The sequence below is a fragment of the Taudactylus pleione genome, unplaced genomic scaffold, assembly GCF_031769625.1.
Source record: "Taudactylus pleione unplaced genomic scaffold, aTauple2 ptg000634l, whole genome shotgun sequence".
NCBI lineage: Eukaryota > Metazoa > Chordata > Amphibia > Anura > Myobatrachidae > Taudactylus > Taudactylus pleione.
Genome location: NW_028285036.1, coordinates 839,354 through 864,188, shown reverse-complemented (window position 1 = coordinate 864,188; position 24,835 = coordinate 839,354). Strand labels below are relative to the sequence as shown.

At 48.9% G+C, this 24,835-nt stretch overlaps 1 protein-coding gene across 2 annotated transcripts in view; it reads left to right on the top strand.

Moving 5' to 3' along the window:
- DDX11 (DEAD/H-box helicase 11) overlaps positions 1-24,509 on the top strand; it is a 107,430-nt gene extending 82,921 nt beyond the window's left edge. The window contains exons 18-27 of one of the 2 annotated variants that reach the window (XM_088454898.1): positions 7,231-7,343; positions 11,809-11,881; positions 12,008-12,111; positions 12,449-12,598; positions 14,254-14,322; positions 20,329-20,429; positions 20,648-20,732; positions 20,850-20,925; positions 22,658-22,812; positions 24,179-24,509. In XM_088454898.1, coding sequence (XP_088311024.1) covers positions 7,231-7,343; positions 11,809-11,881; positions 12,008-12,111; positions 12,449-12,598; positions 14,254-14,322; positions 20,329-20,429; positions 20,648-20,732; positions 20,850-20,925; positions 22,658-22,812; positions 24,179-24,220 — 968 coding nt within the window. In that variant the 3' untranslated portion in view covers positions 24,221-24,509. The remainder of the gene's footprint in view (positions 1-7,230; positions 7,344-11,808; positions 11,882-12,007; positions 12,112-12,448; positions 12,599-14,253; positions 14,323-20,328; positions 20,430-20,647; positions 20,733-20,849; positions 20,926-22,657; positions 22,813-24,178) is intronic. The other variant, XM_088454900.1, reaches the window with a different exon arrangement.
- Positions 24,510-24,835: the final 326 nt, after the last annotated feature.

Genomic DNA, 24,835 nt, shown 5'->3' with positions numbered 1-24,835 from the left:
CACCTGGCTTCATATGGGCTGTGTTACTGGTCACCGGCTTCCCGTCTCCTTTTCTGTGAGTATGGTTCTAGAGTGTTCCAGTTTTCTCTCTCTTTTTCTCTCCTCCTCCGGCCTTTGGCTACTTACAATCTGAGGTGCCTCTGGCTGGGGGGCGGGGTTATAGGGAGAGTGGACCCAAGTGCATCCTGGGAGCTAAAAGCTTTAACTGCGTGGTGCCCGGATTTGGTTCCCAACCTATACCCCAAGGTCAACCCTGTGGACCCTATGGACTTCGTAGAAACAGAGATAACAAAGGTAAGTTCTTACCATATCTCTTGTTTTCATTTGGGGGCGAAAATGTGAAAAGTTGGGGGACAAACATAACAATTAGCGAAATAGACTCGGGGGTACTTGCGGCAAGTGGTTTCTTGACGTCATTTAAAACTTCACTTTAGTAACTTAAAAATATGCTAGCCCCCATTTTCGTGTACCCCAAATTTGCTGGGAGTAGTTATTTTCTTCTAAAAATATAGCTTAATGCTATTCCTCACCACTTGTGTGAATGCGCTAATTGGCACCAATTGTCACAACTTAAGTACCCCAAATACCTTCATTAGGGCTAATCGGGGGCATCTATAGTGATCCCCAATGTTAGTGCATCTTTTGGGGGGGGGGGGTTCAGGTTAATTTCGCCATTTCTACTTCAGGGTCCATAGGGGGTCCACAGGGTTGACCTTGGGGTATAGGTTGGGAACCAAATCCGGGCACCACGCAGTTAAAGCTTTTAGCTCCCAGGATGCACTTGGGTCCACTCTCCCTATAACCCCGCCCCCCAGCCAGAGGCACCTCAGTTTAAGTTGGTGCCCGGCCGGAGTCGGGTCACCGTTACTGCAGGGGGGCTGCTTAGCAGCCTCTAAGCTTAAAAGAGTTTTGTTTTATTATTTTTTTACTACTCTTCAGAGCGGCAGCATCAGACTGTCCAATGGACGTCTGAGCTGCCGCTCCTACACCCCGCCGGCGCTGCGACGCCAGTACAGATCTGGGGATCGCAGCGGGACCCCAGAGTCTGTACTAGCCGGGCTCTGGAGGAATCCCTGGGCTGCTGCCGGATCGACGGGGACAGGTAAGTCGCGTGGTCACCGCTTGCGGTGACCCGCGTGTACATGCAGCCTTATGCCTCCGGTCTCTGGGGACAGACCGGAGGCGCTAGCGGTGGCGGCGGGCTCCCCCTCCATGGAGGCATACCCCGCGTGTCCACAGCCCACCAGGGATTATAGCGGCAGCGGGAGCCGGCATCCCGGGGGGTTAATTGCTAGCCAGGGGAGGAAGCCTTCCCTGTCTAGCGGCTCCTCCCCTCAGCTCAGCGCGCCTTTCAATAATACAGTCTGGCGTCGCTGAGCTGCTTCCTCCGCGGGCCACGCTTCTTCTGAGGTCTCCAGCGGCCATTTTCTCTCTGTGGTGCTGCAGAACTCTTAGGATGTCAGTGAGCCCAGTCCCCCTGCGTACCTGGCCATTTTGGGTGAGTGTACACAGCGCTATAGCCTTCCCAGACACTGAATCTGGGCAGTTGAATGTAGCGACATTGTGCAGTATATTATATGTCATGCTTATGTATGTATATATATTTTTCTGCATTGTATGTGACTTATGCTAGTGCTGACTGTCTGCTTTTTCTCTCACCTGTCAGTGTATATCTATCCCTTTTCTTTATCTGCCCTAATACAGGTGTACCTGGGGTGGTTCTGAGACCTCACATATATATATTTGTTAATATCTGTGAGGTTTGTCACATACTGTTGCGTGCTGCACGTTGCCATATTTTAGATGGAACTGTGAGTTGCGTACTCTGATAATGGGTTCCTGCAGCTAATCTTAGCGTCAGTCAGGACCGGTATGGCGCTGCTTAATATTTCCGTCAAGATAGTCAGATATATCTGACCAGGAGATTGCACACGATACTGCACCCATTATTGCTATCCTGCAAGTCATAGCCTGCAGGAATTAGTGCGGAGGATTTTAACTCAGAAAGGTTTACGTATGCGGCACCATCTGGTGCCGGGCCCCTTGCACGACCCCCTTAAAGGGCGTTGTTTCTCAGGATCCTCTCCTTTGAGGATCGCCGGGCGGGCCCCATTGTCGTCACTCGCTTGGAGTTACTTCACCATACTGCCCTTTTGAACTCGGGGTATCTCGCAATTTCTTGCAATTTACCCCTGTGTCACAGACTATCGCTCCCTGCCGGGGTTTTTCACAGTACATGAATTACCTCCGATACCACATCGGTCTGTCATTCCCCTTGCAGGGATTACCACAACGGCCACCCTGGTGGATGTCGTTTTATACGAAATACTAATTGGCGTGATATACGCCCTGTGGTTACTGACCAGTGGCTCTGCCGTGAACTGGATGGTATATTCGGCTCTTTCCCTCTCACATGGGGGGGAGCCGATCTCAAGTATTATTATCCCTGCTTTGGGGCTGGTAGCCAGGCTCATTCTGGATATAGAGAATGTCGATCCTGCACCTGTATCATACATCTCCCGTTTTCTGCCCAGCGGGTGGATCTCATAGCGGGAGTCTGGCTGTCCCCAGATACGAGGAGTCACAAAGGCCTCCTGTTTCCCATTCCCTGAGGGTCCTCACAAGTAATGGAAATCCCCTTCTGGGATGGATTTGTATGTTAATCATCGGGTTACAGGCATTAATACGCCTCCCATCCCGGCCTGGACGGATTTTACGGATCCGTAGGTGGTAACTTTGCCTGAAATCAATGTACTCGTTTTCAGGGCCTGTTGCCCGTCCTACCATGGCCATCGCATGGTGATGCTTTTGTGACGTTTTTCCCCTCCAACACGTCTGAGGTTCAAATATCTTTTTGCCGCTCACAAAATATGCAGTGGTCATATGTGGGATTACCTCATGGGATGCCGGTCTTCTAACTTTCAGGGTTTCGGCGGCATCTGTATCCGCCGCAGTACCCTATGGCTGCGTTATGGGAAAGCAGAGGTGCACACTCCTTCCAGGGGGAAGTTCTTGTTTGGTCCTGACCTTGACAAGATCGTTGCATCATTGGCAGTATCACTAATGGGGAGATACCGTCTTTAGCTACTCCCACTACATTCGGACTAACTCTGTTAAGTCTTTTTGTCCTCAGGGTCAGCCTAAAGGCCTGTTTTTTCCTAGGCTGTCGGCCTCCACGGGGGCCACCATATCCAGTACCGAGCAGTCCTGGACTTCCGGACGACCCTGTTTCTACACCTGAGGATATACCCTCAGCCTGACTGGACAGGTCTACATCTGGGGAATTTCCAGAGTGAGGTACTGATTCTCAACGGCCTCTCATTGCTCATGCAGCCTCCTCACAGGCATTGGTACACGGGCCCTTCTTCAGAACTGATCAGGGCCTTACAATCCCAGAAAGCTATACAGTCTTTGTGGTAAGCAGAGCTATTTCGGCCAACCTCACTATCTCAGTGAGGGACTGGTTGTTCTACTTTCTTTTTGGGGCGGTGACCGACTGGTCCTCCTTTGCCTATACTCTGTCTCAAATCCCTGAATCAGATTCCAACGGTGCCTTGACTCAGGTGGAATCGTCCATGCTCCATCATCCGATGTTTGGAACCTGGGGATTTTATGGTATATCCGAGTATTCAGGATACGTACCTACGGGTACATACAGAGCCCTCTCATCAGCATGGGTTCAGGTTTGCTGTGCCACAGCAACACTTGTAAGTTTCGGGCTCTGCCTTTTGGGGCTGTCCTCAACTCCACCGGGGTTTACCAGCTTTATGGATTTTCTGACAGTTCACCTGTTCAGTGTATCCGAATGCTCCTTTCTCTGGACGGTCTCCTACTTTTAGCAGGATCACCAAGGTACTTTACCGCCAGGTCAGGATAACCGGGGCTTCTTCTCGTCACAGAAAAGTCCTCCCTGCATCCCTCACAGGGTTTTCTTCATCTGGGAGCACTGCTGGATTCTCAGAATCTGAGAATTTTTCTGGCGTAAGACAAGATCTCCACTCTTCAACTTCGAGGGTGCGGATATCTACGCAGTCGACATATGTCATTACTCTTTGTGATGCGCGGTCTACCAGAGTGTCTACCTTTTGGTAGGGTGGAATGTGCTCAGTTCCATTCCAGGCCTTGCCATAATTGACTCCCCTCCAGATGGATCGAGTTTTTTCCATCGGATCACTGTTCGAACGATGATACTTTCTACGGAGGCGAGTTGGTCTCTGTCCGGGTGGCTATGGCCATCTCGTCCAGGGTGTTCTTTGCTAAAGACAGTGTCTGGTCCGCATTCATTTCGGGGCAGTTGGACGTCTGTCGCTTCTGCCCTGCCACTTACCTTGTTGATACTTTAAGCTGTCTTGGACTTTCACTCTGGCCTAACCCATTTGTCACGGTTAACCTGAATAGGTTCAGTCCGACAGTGTCACAACAGTGGCTTCCATCTAGGCAACACTGGTAGTTGGGTGGCAATGTTAGGAATGTCACCCATTCTGACATAGTCCAAGGGTCTTCTCCTGGCCAACTCTGCGGTGTTTATTCCCGGAGCTCTCCATTGGGAAGCGGGCTTCCTCAGCCGTCACGGCGTGCATCCCGGGGACTAGTCTCTTCTCCAAGAGAGGTTTCAACTCCTGGTGAGCAGAGGGGGCCTCCCTGAGGGGATTGATCCCCATGGCCTTCTGACTCGATCACACATTACCGGTGTTACAGTCCAGCTCTAGGAGTACTGAAGCTACCTTCAGTGACTCTTTGTCAGTGAAGTGGTCCTTCCACTTTGTGTACCTGTGTCCTCCGGTCTCCCTTCTTCCTCGAGGTCTTCGGAAGTTTAATTCGAGACGGAGGGGCTTTCCTTCTGGGGGCTCCAGGTCGTCCCAGACATCACTGGTACTAAGATTTTCGGAGTCTCCTCCTCGATGCTCCGTTCCTACTGCTTCACTATCTGGACCTGTTGTCTCAGGGTCCTTGTTTTTCCCTGGATCTGGATCGCTTGTCTTTAACTGCGCCCCTACTGTGGTCCTCGGGCTTCCCTGGCTCTGTCTTCATTGAGATGTTTAGAGCAGATAGGCCAGACTTTGCTGGGATCTGCCACGGACTGTGGCATACATAATTCTTATGGTATCGTACCTGTCGATACGATCCTCCGGTGTCCAGGATTTCCAGATATTCTGGCATTCCTTCCAGCTGGCTTGGGTTTCACCCTTGGCCTGGCCTTCCTGACAGTGCGGATCTCTACACTGTCGGTATGGTTAAGATATGGAATTGCTCCGCTCTGGTATCCAGTTCATCCTTTGGAGTGTTTTCTGGATTATGTCTCCACTTATCCTCCCTAGGGACTCCTGGGGAGTTAGTAGTGGTTCTTTGTTCCCTCCGGGGACAGTCCATGGAACCGCTGGTTGTGATAGCCATTACATGGTCTATTGTTTAAGCTCTCTCTCTCTCTCTCTCTCTCTCTCTCTCTCAGGGTGTTTAAATCAACCAGGAGAGTGTCTGAATGGGGAGCGTTCTCATGTGGCTCCCTCTTCTGGAGGGCATCATGTCAGGGTGTGAGTTGCTCTCGCCCTGTGTTTCTTCTTAAAGTGGTTTTTAGGTTCCATATTATTCTGGAACTTATGGTATGGCCATTCAGTTCCCAGTCCTCTCGGCTGTTGTGGCCTCATGGACTGTGGTCCGGCCTCTTTGGCTTTATGTGATCCGTTCAAGTTCCTTATGGTAAGCGGACTCCTTATTGGTGGTCTGCGGTTTCTGGTTTTAACAGGAAACGATGGCCGGCCTATAATGAAATGTTGACTGGATGGCCTCGTATGTCTTCCTCAGGGGCCTACCCATGGGTGGGCATTTCTGTCGTTGAGGCTTGTTTTTTTCTCGGGCCGTGTAACCCTCGTGGGCGGCTCGTCGTGGCGCCTCGGCTGTTTTGCCTTACTAGGTGTCCACGTGGTCTTCTGTCCATACCTTTTTAAGGTTCTAGGCATTGGTTTCCTTTGCCTCTCAGGATGCTTCCTTTTTGGCGACGGATTCTCCTCTCAGCACAGGAGCGTCCCCACCCTTGGTTGAACTGCTTTGGGACATCCCCAAGGTCAACCCTGTGGACCCCCTATGGACCCTGAAGTAGAAAACAAGAGATATGGTAAGAACTTACCTTTGTTATCTCTGTTTCTACGAAGTCCATAGGGTCCACAGGGCGCCCGCCCTGACGCACCTGGCTTCATATGGGCTGTGTTACTGGTCACCGGCTTCCCGTCTCCTTTTCTGTGAGTATGGTTCTAGAGTGTTCCAGTTTTCTCTCTCTTTTTCTCTCCTCCTCCGGCCTTTGGCTACTTACAATCTGAGGTGCCTCTGGCTGGGGGGCGGGGTTATAGGGAGAGTGGACCCAAGTGCATCCTGGGAGCTAAAAGCTTTAACTGCGTGGTGCCCGGATTTGGTTCCCAACCTATACCCCAAGGTCAACCCTGTGGACCCTATGGACTTCGTAGAAACAGAGATAACAAAGGTAAGTTCTTACCATATCTCTTGTTTTCTGACAGCACTTTCCGCCTGTTCCGACATCGAGGCTTGCCGTTTTCGCGTCCTTTGGAATTGAATAGGGCGAATAGCGGGGGAGCGCACGATAAGTTTCCGTGTCCAAAACACCGCTGCTAATTGAATACTGGCCTATGCTCTTTAGATGGCGGCTTCACTTAAGTATCTAACTAAAATTTTGTGGCATATCCATAACCCCTTCCTCAACAGATTATGTATTTGGCTGAAATAGGAGATGGTGTTTTCACGCAACAGGGTACAAATGTTTCAGAAATAGTTTAACAGTGGTCGTCACAATTAGCCTTAAACATGACTGGAGGCTCCATCGATGTTACTAGAGTGTTGCCAGAAAGAGAAGATGACTTTTTGCATCGAAATGGGCGACAATTGTGCGTAAATAAGTCGCAGAGTGTTATGAAGACAAAAGTATTATTTTATAAGTACTAAGCAGTTGGAGAGTGTGAGCGGGCACCCGAATATACTGCGAGCACAGGCGGTCAGCGTGGCGCATCCCTCTGTAACTAGCTGTATTATAAAACCTCTGTATATGTGTCTGCAATAACTAATCCCTGTGTCCTATACAGTATATCAGGACACGTTGTACTGAGGGGTCTATGGAAGTTCTCTCTGCCTAAGACTTGTACAGGAAGTACGGAAGAGCCTGATTAATTCAGTGTATGATGTCTGTCTATAGATCACTACTATGAGATGCGTCTGTCCCCACAGGTACCGTGGCGCAGAGCAGCCTGAAGTTTCTTATGCTGAACCCAGCTGTGCATTTTGCAGAGGTCCTGAAGGACTGTCGCTCTGTGATCATCGCTGGAGGCACCATGCAGCCGGTGAGAGCAGAACTGCGACCTACTTTCCACCAAAGCTTCTCACTTCTCTACTCCTCAAGATAAAGGGGGTGGAAATGTGTTCCGTGCCTCAGTATAACACCTCTGTGTGCCCCTGTCATTGTGTTACTTAGGGCAGGGGACTAATGATGGGATATTCACTAACCCTTATACACAAGTGCTATGTCTAAAATACAATGCTTCATCGTTATACTTCCAGCTTATAACCTAGGCCTACGCTGATGTCATAGCAAATGTCATGTGATATAGATATGTTCGGCGGCACCTCGGCGTTATCTGAAGCGCCCCATAAGTCTTTACAACTTAGCAGCAAAGTTCCCAAGGTCCAAACTTCCCTCTTGAGATCCAGCGGTTCCAAATGCGAGGAATCGGCAAGGAAATATTCACCATCGCGCAGATCGGAAAACTCTGCATTAGTGGAACGCCAAATGGCAGGTCGAGTAACGCTGTCTGTATTGTGCTAATAGTTACTGAGTGCTAAATATATTCTGCTATGCCAGATATATTCTACTTTGGTTCAATTTATGTTGTGCAAGTACAGTAAAAAAGTAAAATGAAGGAAAACAAGATAAAAGCATTTGCTATAGTTAGGGCATTTCATGTGCTTCGGTCTCTCTAAGAAATATGGTAGTATGCAGTGACCAAACCTCTGGCTGATTCTCTGAGTAGACCACGTTCTGAAAGTCTTTAGCCAACTCTATAAGATGATAATACAGGTTGAGTTTCCTATATGCAAATATTCCGAAATACGGAATTTTTTTGGTATGACTCAAATAATGAAACCTTTGATTTTTGATGGTTCAATGTACACAAACTTTGTCTAAGGCACAAATTATTACAAATATTGTATAAAATGACCTTCAGGCTGTGTGTATAGGGCAGGGGTTCCCAACCACGGTCCTCAAGGCACACTAACAGTCCAGGTTTTAGGGATAGCCATACTTGAGCACAAGTGACTTAATTAGTACCTCAGTTATTTTAATTTAACCATCTGTGCACAATCATGGATATCACTAAAACCAGGACTGTTAGTGTGCCTTGAGGACCGAGGTTGGGAATCACTGGTATAGGGTGTATATGAAACATAACTGAAGTTTATGTTTGTACACAAACTTTGTTTGAGCCACAAAATTATTGAAAATATTGTATAAAATGACCTGCAGGCTGTGTGTATAAGGTGTATATAACACATAAATGCATTCTGTGTGTATATTGGGGTCCCATTCCCAAGATATTTCATTATGACATGCAAATATTTCAAAATACGGAATATTCCGTTATCCAAAATACCCCTGGTCCCAAGCATTTTGGATATCGGAGTCTCAACCTGTAATAAAAGAAAATTGTTGAGGTTTAAAGGCCCGGTTACAATGTATCAGCGCTGAACTAAACTCTCAAATTCTGAGAAATAGACCTTTTACCCGCCCAAACCTGCCACCGTTCCTGGTCCTATTACTGTCTCATCCATTCAGTCCTGCTTCCACTGAGCGCACTGCAAATGCCAGGTTTACATTGCCTAAAATGTCAGCCTGCTTCCAGGGGGATTAGTCATTAATGGGATCAGGCGGAAGTGGCCTCTCTCCTGGGAACGGATGTCCGAGTAATCTCTATATTCATGTACATTGTATTACACTGAATAGGCAAGAGAAGAATAACCCGACAGCTGGCGTAGAGGCCGGGTAACCTGTACGAATGGCAGCAGGAGAACGTTATGGTGGCATACCTGTTCTCAGCAAAGTGGCTCATTACATTTTCAGTCCCTGTAATGCTAACCTGACCGTTCTTATATCAGACCAATATTATTATTGCCAATTATTTATATAGTGCCACTGTATTCCTCTCTATTCAGACGAGGTCCTGGCGCCGACATGTGGCGTCGCTGTAATCCCGTACCGTCAGCGTGCGCCAGAGCCATCCTCCCCCTCTCATGTGCATAGAATACCCCCTGGCATTCCAGCAAAGAGTTGTCACTGTTCATATTTATATCTAGTTGTGTAAAATATGTTCATAGTTCTCACTTAATTGAATTGTAATGTTGTGCACAGTAGGAGAGTACATATAACCTGCAGAAAGCGGATCTGTCACCAGTTCCTCTGGCATTACATTTATTACTCTGTTGCTACATGGAGAGCATCGCTCATAAATGTGGGCATCATACAGTGCGGTGAGCGAGGTGCCGGGGGGGGGGAGTAGGCATTATGTAATACAGAAAGGAAATAGCACTAGTGAGCCTGGTGACAGGGCGGCTGTATGTCCTCAGGCACCAGTGACAGGAGAGGCTCTCAGGATCCCCTCTCTGGGTGTAGCTTGGTTAGTTACTGAAACCACTTGTCTTCCAACAGGAATAAAAAGGGATTTGGTAAACCAGGGATAAAACCCCCAGTTAGTATAGATTTTACCTGCAATGATTCTGTCTATAACATGAAATAAATACAAGGTGTGTTTTTATTTCTGGCCTCCCTGCTGATACTGACACACTGGGGCCTATGTGATAACACGCTGCAAGGAGTAATGATGTGCCGATAGCCGCCTAGTGCATACAGACTAATGGGAATGATGTCACCGTGGCTGCAGCGTGTGATGTCACCCTATTGTGTCTCTGGCTTCCTAACAGTCAGACTAATGGGAATGATGTCACCGTGGCTGCTGCGTGTGATGTCACCCTATTGTGTCTCTGGCTTCCTAACAGTCAGACTAATGGGAATGATGTCACCGTGGCTGCAGTGTGATGTCACCCTATTGTGTCTCTGGCTTCCTAACAGTCAGACTAATGGGAATGACGTCACCGTGGCTGCAGTGTGATGTCACCCTATTGTGTCTCTGGCTTCCTAACAGTCAGACTAATGGGAATGATGTCACCGTGGCTGCAGCGTGTGATGTCGCCCTATTGTGTCTCTGGCTTCCTAACAGTCAGACTAATGGGAATGATGTCACCCTATTGTGTCTCTGGCTTCCTAACAGTCAGACTAATGGGAATGATGTCACTGTGGCTGCTGCGTGTGATGTCACCCTATTGTGTCTCTGGCTTCCTAACAGTCAGACTAATGGGAATGATGTCACCGTGGCTGCAGTGTGATGTCACCCTATTGTGTCTCTGGCTTCCTAACAGTCAGACTAATGGGAATGACGTCACCGTGGCTGCAGCGTGTGATGTCGCCCTATTGTGTCTCTGGCTTCCTAACAGTCAGACTAATGGGAATGATGTCACCGTGGCTGCAGCGTGTGATGTCGCCCTATTGTGTCTCTGGCTTCCTAACAGTCAGACTAATGGGAATGATGTCACCCTATTGTGTCTCTGGCTTCCTAACAGTCAGACTAATGGGAATGATGTCACTGTGGCTGCTGCGTGTGATGTCACCCTATTGTGTCTCTGGCTTCCTAACAGTCAGACTAATGGGAATGATGTCACCGTGGCTGCAGTGTGATGTCACCCTATTGTGTCTCTGGCTTCCTAACAGTCAGACTAATGGGAATGACGTCACCGTGGCTGCAGCGTGTGATGTCGCCCTATTGTGTCTCTGGCTTCCTAACAGTCAGACTAATGGGAATGATGTCACCGTGGCTGCAGTGTGATGTCACCCTATTGTGTGTCTGGTTTCCTAACAGTCAGACTAATGGGAATGATGTCACCGTGGCTGCAGTGTGATGTCACCCTATTGTGTGTCTGGTTTCCTAACAGTCAGACTAATGGGAATGATGTCACCGTGGCTGCAGCGTGTGATATCGCCCTATTGTGTCTCTGGCTTACTAACAGTCAGACTAATGGGAATGATGTCACCGTGGCTGCAGCGTGTGATGTCACCCTATTGTGTCTCTGGCTTCCTAACAGTCAGACTAATGGGAATGATGTCACCGTGGCTGCAGCGTGTGATGTCGCCCTATTGTGTCTCTGGCTTCCTAACAGTCAGACTAATGGGAATGATGTCACCGTGGCTGCAGCGTGTGATGTCACCCTATTGTGTCTCTGGCTTCCTCACAGTCAGACTAATGGGAATGATGTCACCGTTGCTGCAGCGTGTGATGTCACCCTACTGTGTCTCTGGCTTCCTAACAGTCAGACTAATGGGAATGATGTCACTGTGGCTGCAGCATGTGATGTCACCCTATTGTGTCTCTGGCTTCCTAACAGTCAGACTAATGGGAATGATGTCACCGTGGCTGCAGCGTGTGATGTCACCCTATTGTGTCTCTGGCTTCCTAACAGACTAATGGGAATGATGTCACCGTGGCTGCAGCGTGTGATGTCACCCTATTGTGTCTCTGGCTTCCTAACAGACTAATGGGAATGATGTCACCGTGGCTGCAGCGTGTGATGTCACCCTATTGTGTCTCTGGCTTCCTAACAGTCAGATGTGCCCTAAATCTGCTACTTGTTCATTGCTACATTGCTGCATATAGTGATTCCCTTTGCACAGTTTACACCTCTAGCCCTGTGTCTCCCTAACAGGTTTCTGATTTTAAGCAGCAATTACTGATATCGGCTGGGCTCAGCCCGGACAGAATAGTCGAATTCTCATGCGGTGAGTGAACACTCCCCCCCCCACCCCATGTTTCACTCTCCTCCCTCTGTCTCTCTCCTGCTCTCTTCCTCCCCACCTCTCTCCACAGCTTTGTGAGATACAGACATATATTTGTTTCATCAATAGGTCATGTGATTCCTCCAGAGAATATACTACCGATAGTGATCTGCACTGGGCCAACCGGACAGCAGCTGGAATTCACGTACCAGAAGAGGGATTTGCCGGCAATGGTAACCACAAGTCTGTCGTTGTCACTTTTGTACCTGTGCAGTATGAGGACACACTTGCTTCCGGGGGCCAAACGACTCTGCACATTCATAAAACCACAACATTTATGGCCGTAACATATCCATTGGTCTGTCTCCTGCTGTAATGCCTATTAAATTATTTTTATTATTATTATTATTATTATGTTTTGCAAGTTTTCACACCAGTAAATTACCGGTTGTGCTTTTGCACATGAGCACGACTAGTTACTTGGAAATGTTTTTGGGCCGCACACGAGCTTGTTCCCGGCTGTTGTTACTTTTTCCTCTGTTGTTTTGGTGACCAAACGGTTTATGGCAGATGGACGAGACCGGTCGGATCCTTGCGAACTTGTGTAACGTGGTCCCAGGAGGACTTGTCGTCTTCTTTCCCTCCTATGATTATCAGAAACTTATCCTGGATCACTGGGAGAAAACGGGGCTGACAAAACGTCTGACAGTAAAGAAAAAGGTTTGTGAAACGCGCTGGGAGGTAATAACGTGAACTGCCCTAAGAGCTATGGTGGAATGAGAGAACATAGTTTGATGGGTGTGTGGAGAAAAGCTAGGGGTATATATTAAATAACCTGCTTTTCATTTTGGTGAATTTTTGTATTACATTTGGGATGGCAGCGAAAAGTAGCTTAGGACAGCGAACACCTAGTTAATGTCTTCATCTGCATAAAGATGCCCTTGCGTCTTACCTAGCACCCATCTTGTCTACTAAACAACATCTAAATATGCACCAATCGCTATTTCGTCGCTGACAGTGGGCGTCTCAATCCCTGCACATTGGCTCGCACGGATATACAAGGAAAGGGCTTTGTAGTGGCATTTGCATAAAATTGCAGGCGGGCGGCCGCCTATAGATGCAGACATGGATGTGGTTGCGTCCGGCTCCTCAAGGTTCCAGATAGATCACAGTGAGGGGCATTATTGTAAAACTGTGTTTAGAATCCCTGGAAAAATAAGGTGTAGTTAGGAGCGAGCGGCCTTCTCTAACGCCCCCTGTGTGCAGCTGTCAGGCGTCACCCAGTCACTGCCCAGTGGGGACATTTTCTGCGCAGACCTGACATCTATACAGTACTTCGTAATGTGTTATTACATGAGTGATGAGTTATTACATTACAGTGCATCCGGAAAGTATTCACAGCGCTTCACTTTTTCCACATTTTGTTATGTTACAGCCTTTTTCAAATGGAATAAATTAATTTTTGTCCTCAAAATTCTACACACAGGGTCTGATTCAGAGCCGGACGCTATTTGCGCTCGCTCGTTCAGAAAAAGGGTCTGGCTATTTAAATTGACCGTTCGCTCTTTGCGATCTGTTGACGCCTCTATGCCTGAACGAGCGAACAAAACATGCGGTCGTTATTTTGTAAAAAACGCCCCCTGGCCGCTCGCATCATACGTCATGTCCGCTATTTATTAGATTCATCGAGTACATCGAAAGGCGTCTGAACTGCTCGCTATTCTTGTGGTTGGATTTTCCTACCGCAATCATGCGAGCAGTTCTGACTATAAAACAACCGAGTGACGTGGTCAATGACACTGCTTTGTTAATTATGCACACCCTTAAAACGCCCGTTTTGACCGTTTGGCACGCCTGCGTTCTGATCTCCACTCCCCGTTTTCAAGCACCTTCCCCTGTTACCACCCACAAACGCCTCCTCCTGTCACTCAAATTAGCAGGCATTCGCTATTTTGCGAGCACACGATTTTCGACCGCACTGACTGGTTCGCGCATGCGTATTACAACCCATACGCATGCGCAGATGTGCGAACATCACTCGGAACAAACGAGCGGCCGCTTACGAGCGGCTCTGAATCAGACCCACAATACCCCATAATGACAATGTGTAAAAAGTTTTTTTTGAGATTTTTCCATATTTAATTTAAAAACAGTAAAAATAAAAATCACATGTACATAAGAATTCACACAGCCTTTGTCCAATACTTTCCGGATGCACTGTATAATACAGTACAGCATGCAGGTATCATACACTAACACTGGACCACCTTGCCTTGTGAAAGCAAACACATTGAAGTAGAGAGAGACGTATATCGCACTCAGGTATACGGTAATATTGCGCTGGTGACTGACCGGTTGTCCCTGATGTCTTTCAGATATTTCAGGAACCCAAGAAGGCCGGTCAGGTGGAGCAGGTCCTGTCTGAGTATTCCAGGTGCATCAAGGTGAGACCACGAGACGTAATGAAGGTGGGCAGGGGTTGTGCTTACAACAAGAGATATGGTAAGAACTTACCTTTGTTATCTCTGTTTCTACGAAGTCCATAGGGTCCACAGGGTTGACCTTGGGGTATAGGTTGGGAACCAAATCCGGGCACCACGCAGTTAAAGCTTTTAGCTCCCAGGATGCACTTGGGTCCACTCTCCCTATAACCCCGCCCCCCAGCCAGAGGCACCTCAGTTTGTAAGTAGCCAAAGGCCGGAGGAGGAGAGAAAAAGAGAGAGAAAACTGGAACACTCTAGAACCATACTCACAGAAAAGGAGACGGGAAACCGGTGACCAGTAACACAGCCCATATGAAGCCAGGTGCGTCAGGGCGGGCGCCCTGTGGACCCTATGGACTTCGTAGAAACAGAGATAACAAAGGTAAGTTCTTACCATATCTCTTGTTTTCTACTTCAGGGTCCATAGGGGGTCCACAGGGTTGACCTTGGGGATGTCCCAAAGCAGTTCAACCAAGGGTGGGGACGCTCCTGTGCTGAGAGGAGAATCCGTCGCCAAAAAGGAAGCATCCTGAGAGGCAAAGGAAACCAATGCCTAGAACCTTAAAAAGGTATGGACAGAAGACCACGTGGACACCTAGTAAGGCAAAACAGCCGAGGCGCCACGACGAGCCGCCCACGAGGGTTACACGGCCTGAGAAAAAAACAAGCCTCAACGACAGAAATGCCCACCCATGGGTAGGCCCCTGAGGAAGACATACGAGGCCATCCAGCCAACATTTCATTATAGGCCAGCCATCGTTTCCTGTTAAAACCAGAAACCGCAGACCACCAATAAGGAGTCCGATTACCATAAGGAACTTGAACGGATCACATAAAGCCAAAGAGGCCGGACCACAGTCCATGAGGCCACACCAGCTGAGAGGACTGGGAACTGAATGGCCATACCATAAGTTCCAGAATAATATGGAACCTAAAAACCACTTTAAGAAGAAACACAGGGCGAGAGCAACTCACACCCTGACATGATGCCCTCCAGAAGAGGGAGCCACATGAGAACGCTCCCAATTCAGACACTCTCCTGGTTGATTTAAACACCCTGAGAGAGAGAGAGCTTAAACAATGGACCATGTAATGGCTATCACAACCAGCGGTTCCATTGACTGTCCCCGGAGGGAACAAAGAACCACTACTAACTCCCCAGGAGTCCCTAGGGAGGACAAGTGGAGGCATAATCCAGAAAACACTCCAAAGGATGAACTGGATACCAGAGCGGAGCAATTCCATATCTTAACCATACCGACAGTGTAGAGATCCGCACTGTCAGGAAGGCCAGGCCAAGGGTGAAACCCAAGCCAGCCGGAAGGAATGCCAGAATATCTGGAAATCCTGGACACCGGAGGATCGTATCGACAGGTACGATACCATAAGAATTATGTATGCCACAGTCCGTGGCAGATCCCAGCAAAGTCTGGCCTATCTGCTCTAAACATCTCAATGAAGACAGAGCCAGGGAAGCCCGAGGACCACAGTAGGGGCGCAGTTAAAGACAAGCGATCCAGATCCAGGGAAAAACAAGGACCCTGAGACAACAGGTCCAGATAGTGAAGCAGTAGGAACGGAGCATCGATGAGGAGACTCCGAAAATCTTAGTACCAGTGATGTCTGGGACGACCTGGAGCCCCCAGAAGGAAAGCCGGAGACCGGAGGACACAGGTACACAAAGTGGAAGGACCACTTCACTGACAAAGAGTCACTGAAGGTAGCTTCAGTACTCCTAGAGCTGGACTGTAACACCGGTAATGTGTGATCGAGTCAGAAGGCCATGGGGATCAATCCCCTCAGGGAGGCCCCCTCTGCTCACCAGGAGTTGAAACCTCCCTTGGAGAAGAGACTAGTCCCCGGGATGCACGCCGTGACGGCTGAGGAAGCCCGCTTCCCAATGGAGAGCTCCGGGAATAAACACCGCAGAGTTGGCCAGGAGAAGACCCTTGGACTATGTCAGAATGGGTGACATTCCTGACATTGCCACCCAACTACCAGTGTTGCCTAGATGGAAGCCACTGTTGTGACACTGTCGGACTGAACCTATTCAGGTTTACCGTGACATATGGGTTAGGCCAGAGCGAAGGTCCAAGACAGCCTAAAGTATCAACAAGTTAAGTGGCAGGGCAGAAGCAACAGACGTCCAACTGCCCCGAAACGAATGCAGACCAGACACTGTCTTTAGCAAAGAACACCCTGGACGAGATGGCCATAGCCACCCGGACAGAGACCAACTCGCCTCCGGAGAAAGTATCATCGTTCGAACAGCGATCCGATGGAAAAAACTCGATCCATCTGGAGGGGAGTCAATTATGGCAAGGCCTGGAATGGAACTGAGCACATTCCACCCTACCAAAAGGTAGACACTCTGGTAGACCGCGCATCACAAAGAGTAATGACATATGTCGACTGCGTAGATATCCGCACACTCCAAGTTGAAGAGTGGAGATCTTGTCTTACGCCAGAAAAATTCTCAGATTCTGAGAATCCAGCAGTGCTCCCAGATGAAGAAAACCCTGTGAGGGATGCAGGGAGGACTTTTTCTCCGTTGACTAATTATCTGTGCCGAGAAGAAGCCACGGTTATCCTGACCTGGCGGTAAAGTACCTTGGTGATCCTGCTAAAAGCAGGAGACCGTCCAGAGAAAGGAGCATTCGGATACACTGAACAGGTGAACTGTCAGAAAATCCATAAAGCTGGTAAACCCCGGTGGAGTTGAGGACAGCCCCAAAAGGCAGAGCCCGAAACTTACAAGTGTTGCTGTGGCACAGCAAACCTGAACCCATGCTGATAAGAGGGCTCTGTATGTACCCGTAGGTACGTATCCTGAATACTCGGATATACCATAAAATCCCCAGGTTCCAAACATCGGATGATGGAGCATGGACGATTCCACCTGAGTCAAGGCACCGTTGGAATCTGATTCAGGGATTTGAGACAGAGTATAGGCAAAGGAGGACCAGTCGGTCACCGCCCCAAAAAGAAAGTAGAACAACCAGTCCCTCACTGAGATAGTGAGGTTGGCCGAAATAGCTCTGCTTACCACAAAGACTGTATAGCTTTCTGGGATTGTAAGGCCCTGATCAGGTCTGAAGAAGGGCCCGTGTAACAATGCCTGTGAGGAGGCTGCCTGAGCAATGAGAGGCCGTTGAGAATCAGTACCTCACTCTGGAAATTCCCCAGATGTAGACCTGTCCCGTCAGGCTGAGGGTATATCCTCAGGTGTAGAAACAGGGTCGTCCGGAAGTCCAGGACTGCTCGGTACTGGATATGGTGGCCCCCATGGAGGCCGACAGCCTAGGAAAAAACAGACCTTTAGGCTGACCCTGAGGACAAAAAGACAGAGTTAGTCCGAATGTAGTGGGAGTAGCTAAAGACGGTATCTTCCCATTAGTGATACTGCCAATGATGCATGATCTTGTCAAGGTCAGGACCAAACAAGAACTTCCCCATGGAAGGAGTGTGCACCTCTGCTTTCCCATAACGCAGCCATAGGGTACTGCGGCGGATACAGACGCCGCCGAAACCCTGAAAGTTAGAAGACCGGCATCCCATGAGGTAATCCCACATATATTCACACCGTATTTTTTTTATGAGCGGCAAGAGATATTTGAACCTCAGACGTGTTGGAGGGGAAAAACGTCACAAAAGCATCCCCATGCGATGGCCATGGTAGGACGGGTAACAGGCCCTGAAAACGAGTACATTGATTTCAGGCAAAGTTACCACCTACGGATCCGTAAAATCCGTCCAGGCCGGGATGGGAGGCATATTAATGCCTGTAACCCGATGATTAACATACAAATCCATCCCAGAAGGGGATTTCCATTACTTGTGAGGACCCTCAGGGAATGGGAAACAGGAGGCCTTTGTGACTCCTCGTATCTGGCGACAGCCAGACTCCCGCTATGAGATCCACCCTTGGGCAGAAAACGGGAGATGTATGATACAGGTGCAGGATCGACATTCTCTATATCCAGAATGAACCTGGCTACCAGCCCCAAAGCAGGGATAATAATACTTGAAATCGGCTCCCCCCATGTGAGAGGGAAAGAGCCGAATATACCATCCAGTTCACGGCAGAGCCACTGGTCAGTAACCACAGGGCATATATCACGCCAATTAGTATTTCGTATAAAACGACATCCACCAGGGTGGCCGTTGTGGTAATCCCTGCAAGGGGAATGACAGACCGATGTGGTATCGGAGGTAATTCATGTACTGTGAAAAACCCCGGCGGGGAGCGACAGTCTGTTGCACAGGGGTAAATTGCAAGAAATTGCGAGATACCCCGAGTTCAAAAGGGCAGTATGGTGAAGTAACTCCAAGCGAGTGACGACAATGGGGCCCGCCCGGCGATCCTCAAAGGAGAGGATCCTGAGAAACAAACCGCCCTTTAAGGGGGTCGTGCAAGGGGCCCCGCACCAGATGGTGCCGCATACATAAACCTTTCTGAGTTAAAATCCTCCGCACTAATTCCTGCAGGCTATGACTTGCAGGATAGCAATAATGGGTGCAGTATCGTGTGCAATCTCCTGGTCAGATATATCTGACTATCTTGACGGAAATATTAAGCAGCGCCATACCGGTCCTGACTGACGCTAAGAGTAGCTGCAGGGACCCATTATCAGCGTATGCAACTCACAGTTCCATCTAAAATATGGCAACGTGCAGCACGCAACAGTATGTGACAAACCTCACAGATATTAACAAATATATATATGTGAGGTCTCAGAACCACCCCAGGTACACCTGTATTAGGGCAGATAAAGAAAAGGGATAGATATACACTGACAGGTGAGAGAAAAAGCAGACAGTCAGCACTAGCATAAGTCACATACAATGCAGAAAAATATATATACATACATAAGCATGACATATAATATACTGCACAATGTCGCTACATTCAACTGCCCAGATTCAGTGTCTGGGAAGGCTATAGCGCTGTGTACACTCACCCAAAATGGCCAGGTACGCAGGAGGACTGGGCTCACTGACATCCTAAGAGTTCTGCAGCACCACAGAGAGAAAATGGCCACTGGAGACCTCAGAAGAAGCGTGGCCCGCGGAGGAAGCAGCTCAGCGACGCCAGACTGTATTATTGAAAGGCGCGCTGAGCTGAGGGGAGGAGCCGCTAGACAGGGAAGGCTTCCTCCCCTGGCTAGCAATTAACCCCCCGGGATGCCGGCTCCCGCTGCCGCTATAATCCCTGGTGGGCTGTGGACACGCAGGGTATGCTTCCATGGAGGGGGAGCCCGCCGCCACCGCTAGCGCCTCCGGTCTGTCCCCAGAGACCGGAGGCATAAGGCTGCATATTCACACGTGGATCACCGCAAGCGGTGACCACGCGACTTACCTGTCCCCGTCGATCCGGCAGCAGCCCAGGGATTCCTCCAGAGCCCGGCTAGTACAGACTCTGGGGTCCCGCTGCGATCCCCAGATCTGTACTGGCGTCGCAGCGCCGACGGGGTGTAGGAGCGGCAGCTCAGACGTCCATTGGACAGTCTGATGCTGCCGCTCTGAAGAGTAGTAAAAAATAATAAAATAAAACTCTTTTAAGCTTAGGGGCTGCTAAGCAGCCCCCCTGCAGTAACGGTGACCCAACTCCGGCCGGGCACCAACTTAAACTGAGGTGCCTCTGGCTGGGGGGCGGGGTTATAGGGAGAGTGGACCCAAGTGCATCCTGGGAGCTAAAAGCTTTAACTGCGTGGTGCCCGGATTTGGTTCCCAACCTATACCCCAAGGTCAACCCTGTGGACCCCCTATGGACCCTGAAGTAGAAAGAATGGTAACAGCGATGGAGTTAAAATAAGTTGCAGGAAATGCTCCTGTTTCATAGTATGACGTGTTCTGTGTCACCCTACCTACATTTATTTACCTCCTCAGTATGTGATTTAAGTCATCGCTCTGCTGCTCTGTCTCATTGTGCTTTTGCTCTGACGGCTGTATCCTTCCTCCCAATAGCTCTGCAGCCAGTCTGCAGGACCCCTGAGCGGAGCTCTGCTGTTCTCTGTTGTCGGAGGGAAGATGAGCGAAGGGATTAATTTCTCTGACGACCTGGGCCGGTGAGTAGTGACGATCGGCCACTTACAGGGGAACCGCATTCAGCTGTGTATCCCAATGTGCTGTAACAGCATTCATGATTTATGTTTTTCAATTGCGCCACTTTGATAGAACACAGATAATGAATGAATGAATTTGTGTTGCTGTAAGTGCTCCTTTACCTCTATGTAACCAGTCGTTTTGTTGGTGCTTCAGTGGACTAAATGCCGCCTCTGTGCAGGTGTATTGTGATGGTGGGAATGCCGTACCCCAATATCCGATCCCCGGAGCTCCAGGAGAAGATGTCCTACCTCGATCACACTCTGGTAATGGGACCATGGTACTTGCTCATTGTGGCACGCTGACCCCTAAGAGGAGGGGGGGGGGGTATGGGGGGGTAGATAGAGGAGTTAATTCTATGTCTTATTGTCTTTATTTACCAGCCCAAGACCAATGGCGTGGCTGCGGGGAGAGTGCTTATCGAGAACCTGTGCATGAAAGCCGTCAATCAGTCTATAGGTAAGAGCGCGACGCGCACACAGCGTGGAGCTGATAGCTAAGAAACAAAGAGAATAGAACTATGTATGTTCCCACAATTCCGATACAGGTCATTGTCTGTGCTTGGTGCCTGTGGGCCTGATTCAGCAGTGCACTGCGGATTGCAGATTCCCGATTATCGGGAATCTGCACGTGCGCAGGACCCATTCTGCGAGTGTGCAGAATGGGTCCTGTGTAGTCGCACACAGACCTTTGAATGCCTCTGCCTGGCATTTAAGGGTCGGGGTCGGCCGGCGTTCCCAGATAGCAATATCTGGGAACGCCAGCCCAGGATCTGCGTTGATCGCAGTGTCCTGGGCTCGCAAACTGGCCAGTCTGAGTAAGCGGAGGTTTACTCAGCTGGTCGGAGGTCTGGCGTCGTCCACCATCATGACCATCAACCACTGATGGTGATCCCAGCCTGACCTCCTTGGGATCGCAAATGCAGCAGTCATACACCTCCTGCTGTATTTGCATAATAGGAAGGATCGCAATTGCAAAGCTGCCTGCGTGCATACATCGTCTATCTGTAGCCTGCGTGCATACATCATCTATCTGTAGCCTGCGTGCATACATCATCTATCTGTAGCCTGCGTGCATACATCATCTATCTATAGCCTGCGTGCATACATCATCTATCTGTAGCCTGCGTGCATACATCATCTATCTGTAGCCTGCGTGCATACATCATATATCTATATCCTGCGAGCATACATCATCTATCTATAGCCTGCGTGCATACATCATCTATCTGTAGCCTGCCTGTATACATCATCTATCTGTAGCCTGCGTGCATACATCATCTATCTGTAGCCTGCCTGTATACATCATCTATCTGTAGCCTGCCTGTATACATCATCTATCTATAGCCTGCGTGCATACATCATCTATCTATAGCCTGCGTGCATACATCATATATCTATATCCTGCGTGTATACATCATCTATCTGTAGCCTGCGTGTATACATCATCTATCTATATCCTGCGTGTATACATCATATATCTATATCCTGCATGTATACATCATATATCTATAGCCTGCGTGTATACATCATATATCTATAGCCTGCGTGTATACATCATATATCTATAGCCTGCGTGCATACATCATCTATCTGTAGCCTGCGTGTATACATCATATATCTATAGCCTGCGTGTATACATCATATATCTATAGCCTGCGTGTATACATCATATATCTATAGCCTGCGTGCATACATCATCTATCTGTAGCCTGCGTGTATACATCATCTATCTATAGCCTGCGTGCCTACATCATCTATCTATAGCCTGCGTGCATACATCTATCTATCTATAGCCTGCGTGTATACATCATCTATCTATAGCCTGCGTGCATACATCATCTATCTATAGCCTGCGTGTATACATCATATATCTATAGCCTGCGTGTATACATCATATATCTATAGCCTGCGTGCAGCTTTGCAGTCCTTGCTGAATCAGGTCCTGTATGTGGTAGAGGTGCCCCTATCAGTGATTTGCTACAGTGCTTATTCAATCTATATATTACTTTTATATTCTCAATACGTCAGCTTTCACACGTGTTATTGTATGGGTAATGTTAGTATATGGCAGGACTACTATGTTAATTGGAGTTTAGGAAGCATGGTTTATATTATTATAGTATGATTTTACTCTGAAGGTGTCTGTGTTATATTATAGTGGGGCTCACAGGGTTATGTTGTCTGGTTAGGACGAGCGATCCGGCATCGGGGTGACTACGCCACCATTGTACTGTTAGACCACAGGTACTCCCGACCGGCTATACTCGGCAAACTACCCCAGTGGATCCGCGGTAGCACAGAAGTTAAACCAGCCTTTGGGCCTGCTTTTGCGTCAGTACGGAAGGTTAGTGTCTCTTTTTCATAGACTTCTATAAGTCCCATCCTGAGCAATATAGTGTAATTACAGCTAAGGGGGTGCACGTTTTCATTAGCTTCAGTCTCCTAATACACTAAATAGATCAGGACACTGTGTAGCAAGAAAGTTCTCAGGGTGCAGTAACTCTCCCCGCCTGCAGGTGTAACGCCGGTACCTGGTACTCGGGCTGCAATAACTCTCCCCGCCTGCAGGTGGTAATGCCAGTACCTGGTACTCGGGGTGCAGTAACTCTCCCCGCCTGCAGGTGTAACACCAGTAACTGGTACTCGGGGTGCAGTAACTCTCCCCGCCTGCAGGTGTAACACCAGTAACTGGTACTTGGGGTGCAGTAACTCTCCCCGCCTGCAGGTGTAACACCAGTAACTGGTACTCGGGGTGCAGTAACTCTCCCCGCCTGCAGGTGTAACACCAGTAACTGGTACTCGGGGTGCAGTAACTCTCCCCGCCTGCAGGTGTAACACCAGTAACTGGTACTTGGGGTGCAGTAACTCTCCCCGCTTGCAGGTGTAACGCCAGTAACTGGTACTCGGGGTGCAGTAACTCTCCCCGCCTGCAGGTGTAACGCCGGTACCTGGTACTCGGGCTGCAGTAACTCTCCCCGCCTGCAGGTGTAACGCCGGTACCTGGTACTCGGGCTGCAGTAACTCTCCCCACCTGCAGGTGTAACGCCGGTACCTGGTACTCGGGCTGCAGTAACTCTCCCCGTCTGCAGGTGTAACGCCGGTACCTGGTACTCGGGCTGCAATAACTCTCCCCGCCTGCAGGTGGTAATGCCAGTACCTGGTACTCGGGGTGCAGTAACTCTCCCCGCCTGCAGGTGTAACACCAGTAACTGGTACTCGGGGTGCAGTAACTCTCCCCGCCTGCAGGTGTAACACCAGTAACTGGTACTTGGGGTGCAGTAACTCTCCCCACTTGCAGGTGTAACGCCAGTAACTGGTACTCGGGGTGCAGTAACTCTCCCCGCCTGCAGGTGTAACGCCGGTACCTGGTACTCAGGGTGCAGTAACTCTCCCCGCCTGCAGGTGTAACGCCAGTAACTGGTACTCGGGGTGCAGTAACTCACACCTGCAGGCGGGGAAACGCCAGTAACTGGTACTCGGGGTGCAGTAACTCTCCCTGTCTGCAGGTGTAACGCCAGTATTATTATTATTAAACTATAATATGCAATTTAGTTATTAAATAGACAATCTCTTTAATAAATTGTTACTGTGATCTATGAAATATTTTCCATACTCCTAGCACCAGTAGGACCGGAATGATGCGATGTCCGTGGAATGGGATCGTTTTCTCTGTACATATTGGCACTGATCTCTGCTCTCTGTCTCCGCAGTTCTTTCAGCTGAAGAAGACAATTTCTGTGTCTCCAACCTGATCCCGTCGTCCTCGTCCTGCACCTCAGAAGATTTTAGCTCCGCGCCCCACAAAATTATTTCTATACATTATTTATTACAATAAATTTGTCCCTATAGCCCACGCTGCTTTTTCTTATGGACATTTTACCATCACCCACAGATGATGCATACAGATGTGTCGTCCTACATCTAGCCTCCTTGCGCGTTAACAGTGCCGTGTGACTTTTTTACCTTCAAATGCCTCTTATTCACACAGTGATGATGTGCATAGCTAGCACCAGCAGCTTCTGCTGAGTAAAATGATATGCGGCATGTCCTGTGTATGACGGCGGGTGTATCTACATGTGAAACGCTACATTATATGTTACAGCCGCTGACACTGTAACGTAGCATTTCACGTGCAGACACAGAGAACATAGGCATGCAGCATATCATTTTACTCAGCAGAAGCTGCTTGTGCTTTCTATTGTGGTCACAGATTACAGTCACCAGAACAGAGATAAACCTCCCGAGGGCCGCAGAGACCTGAGCTCACTGCTGGCGCTTTTCCTGCTCATTTCTCTCATTCTCAGTAATACATAGAGCTGGTGTCTGACTCCTACATAGCTACACCCACCTCCTTGTATAAGCCTATT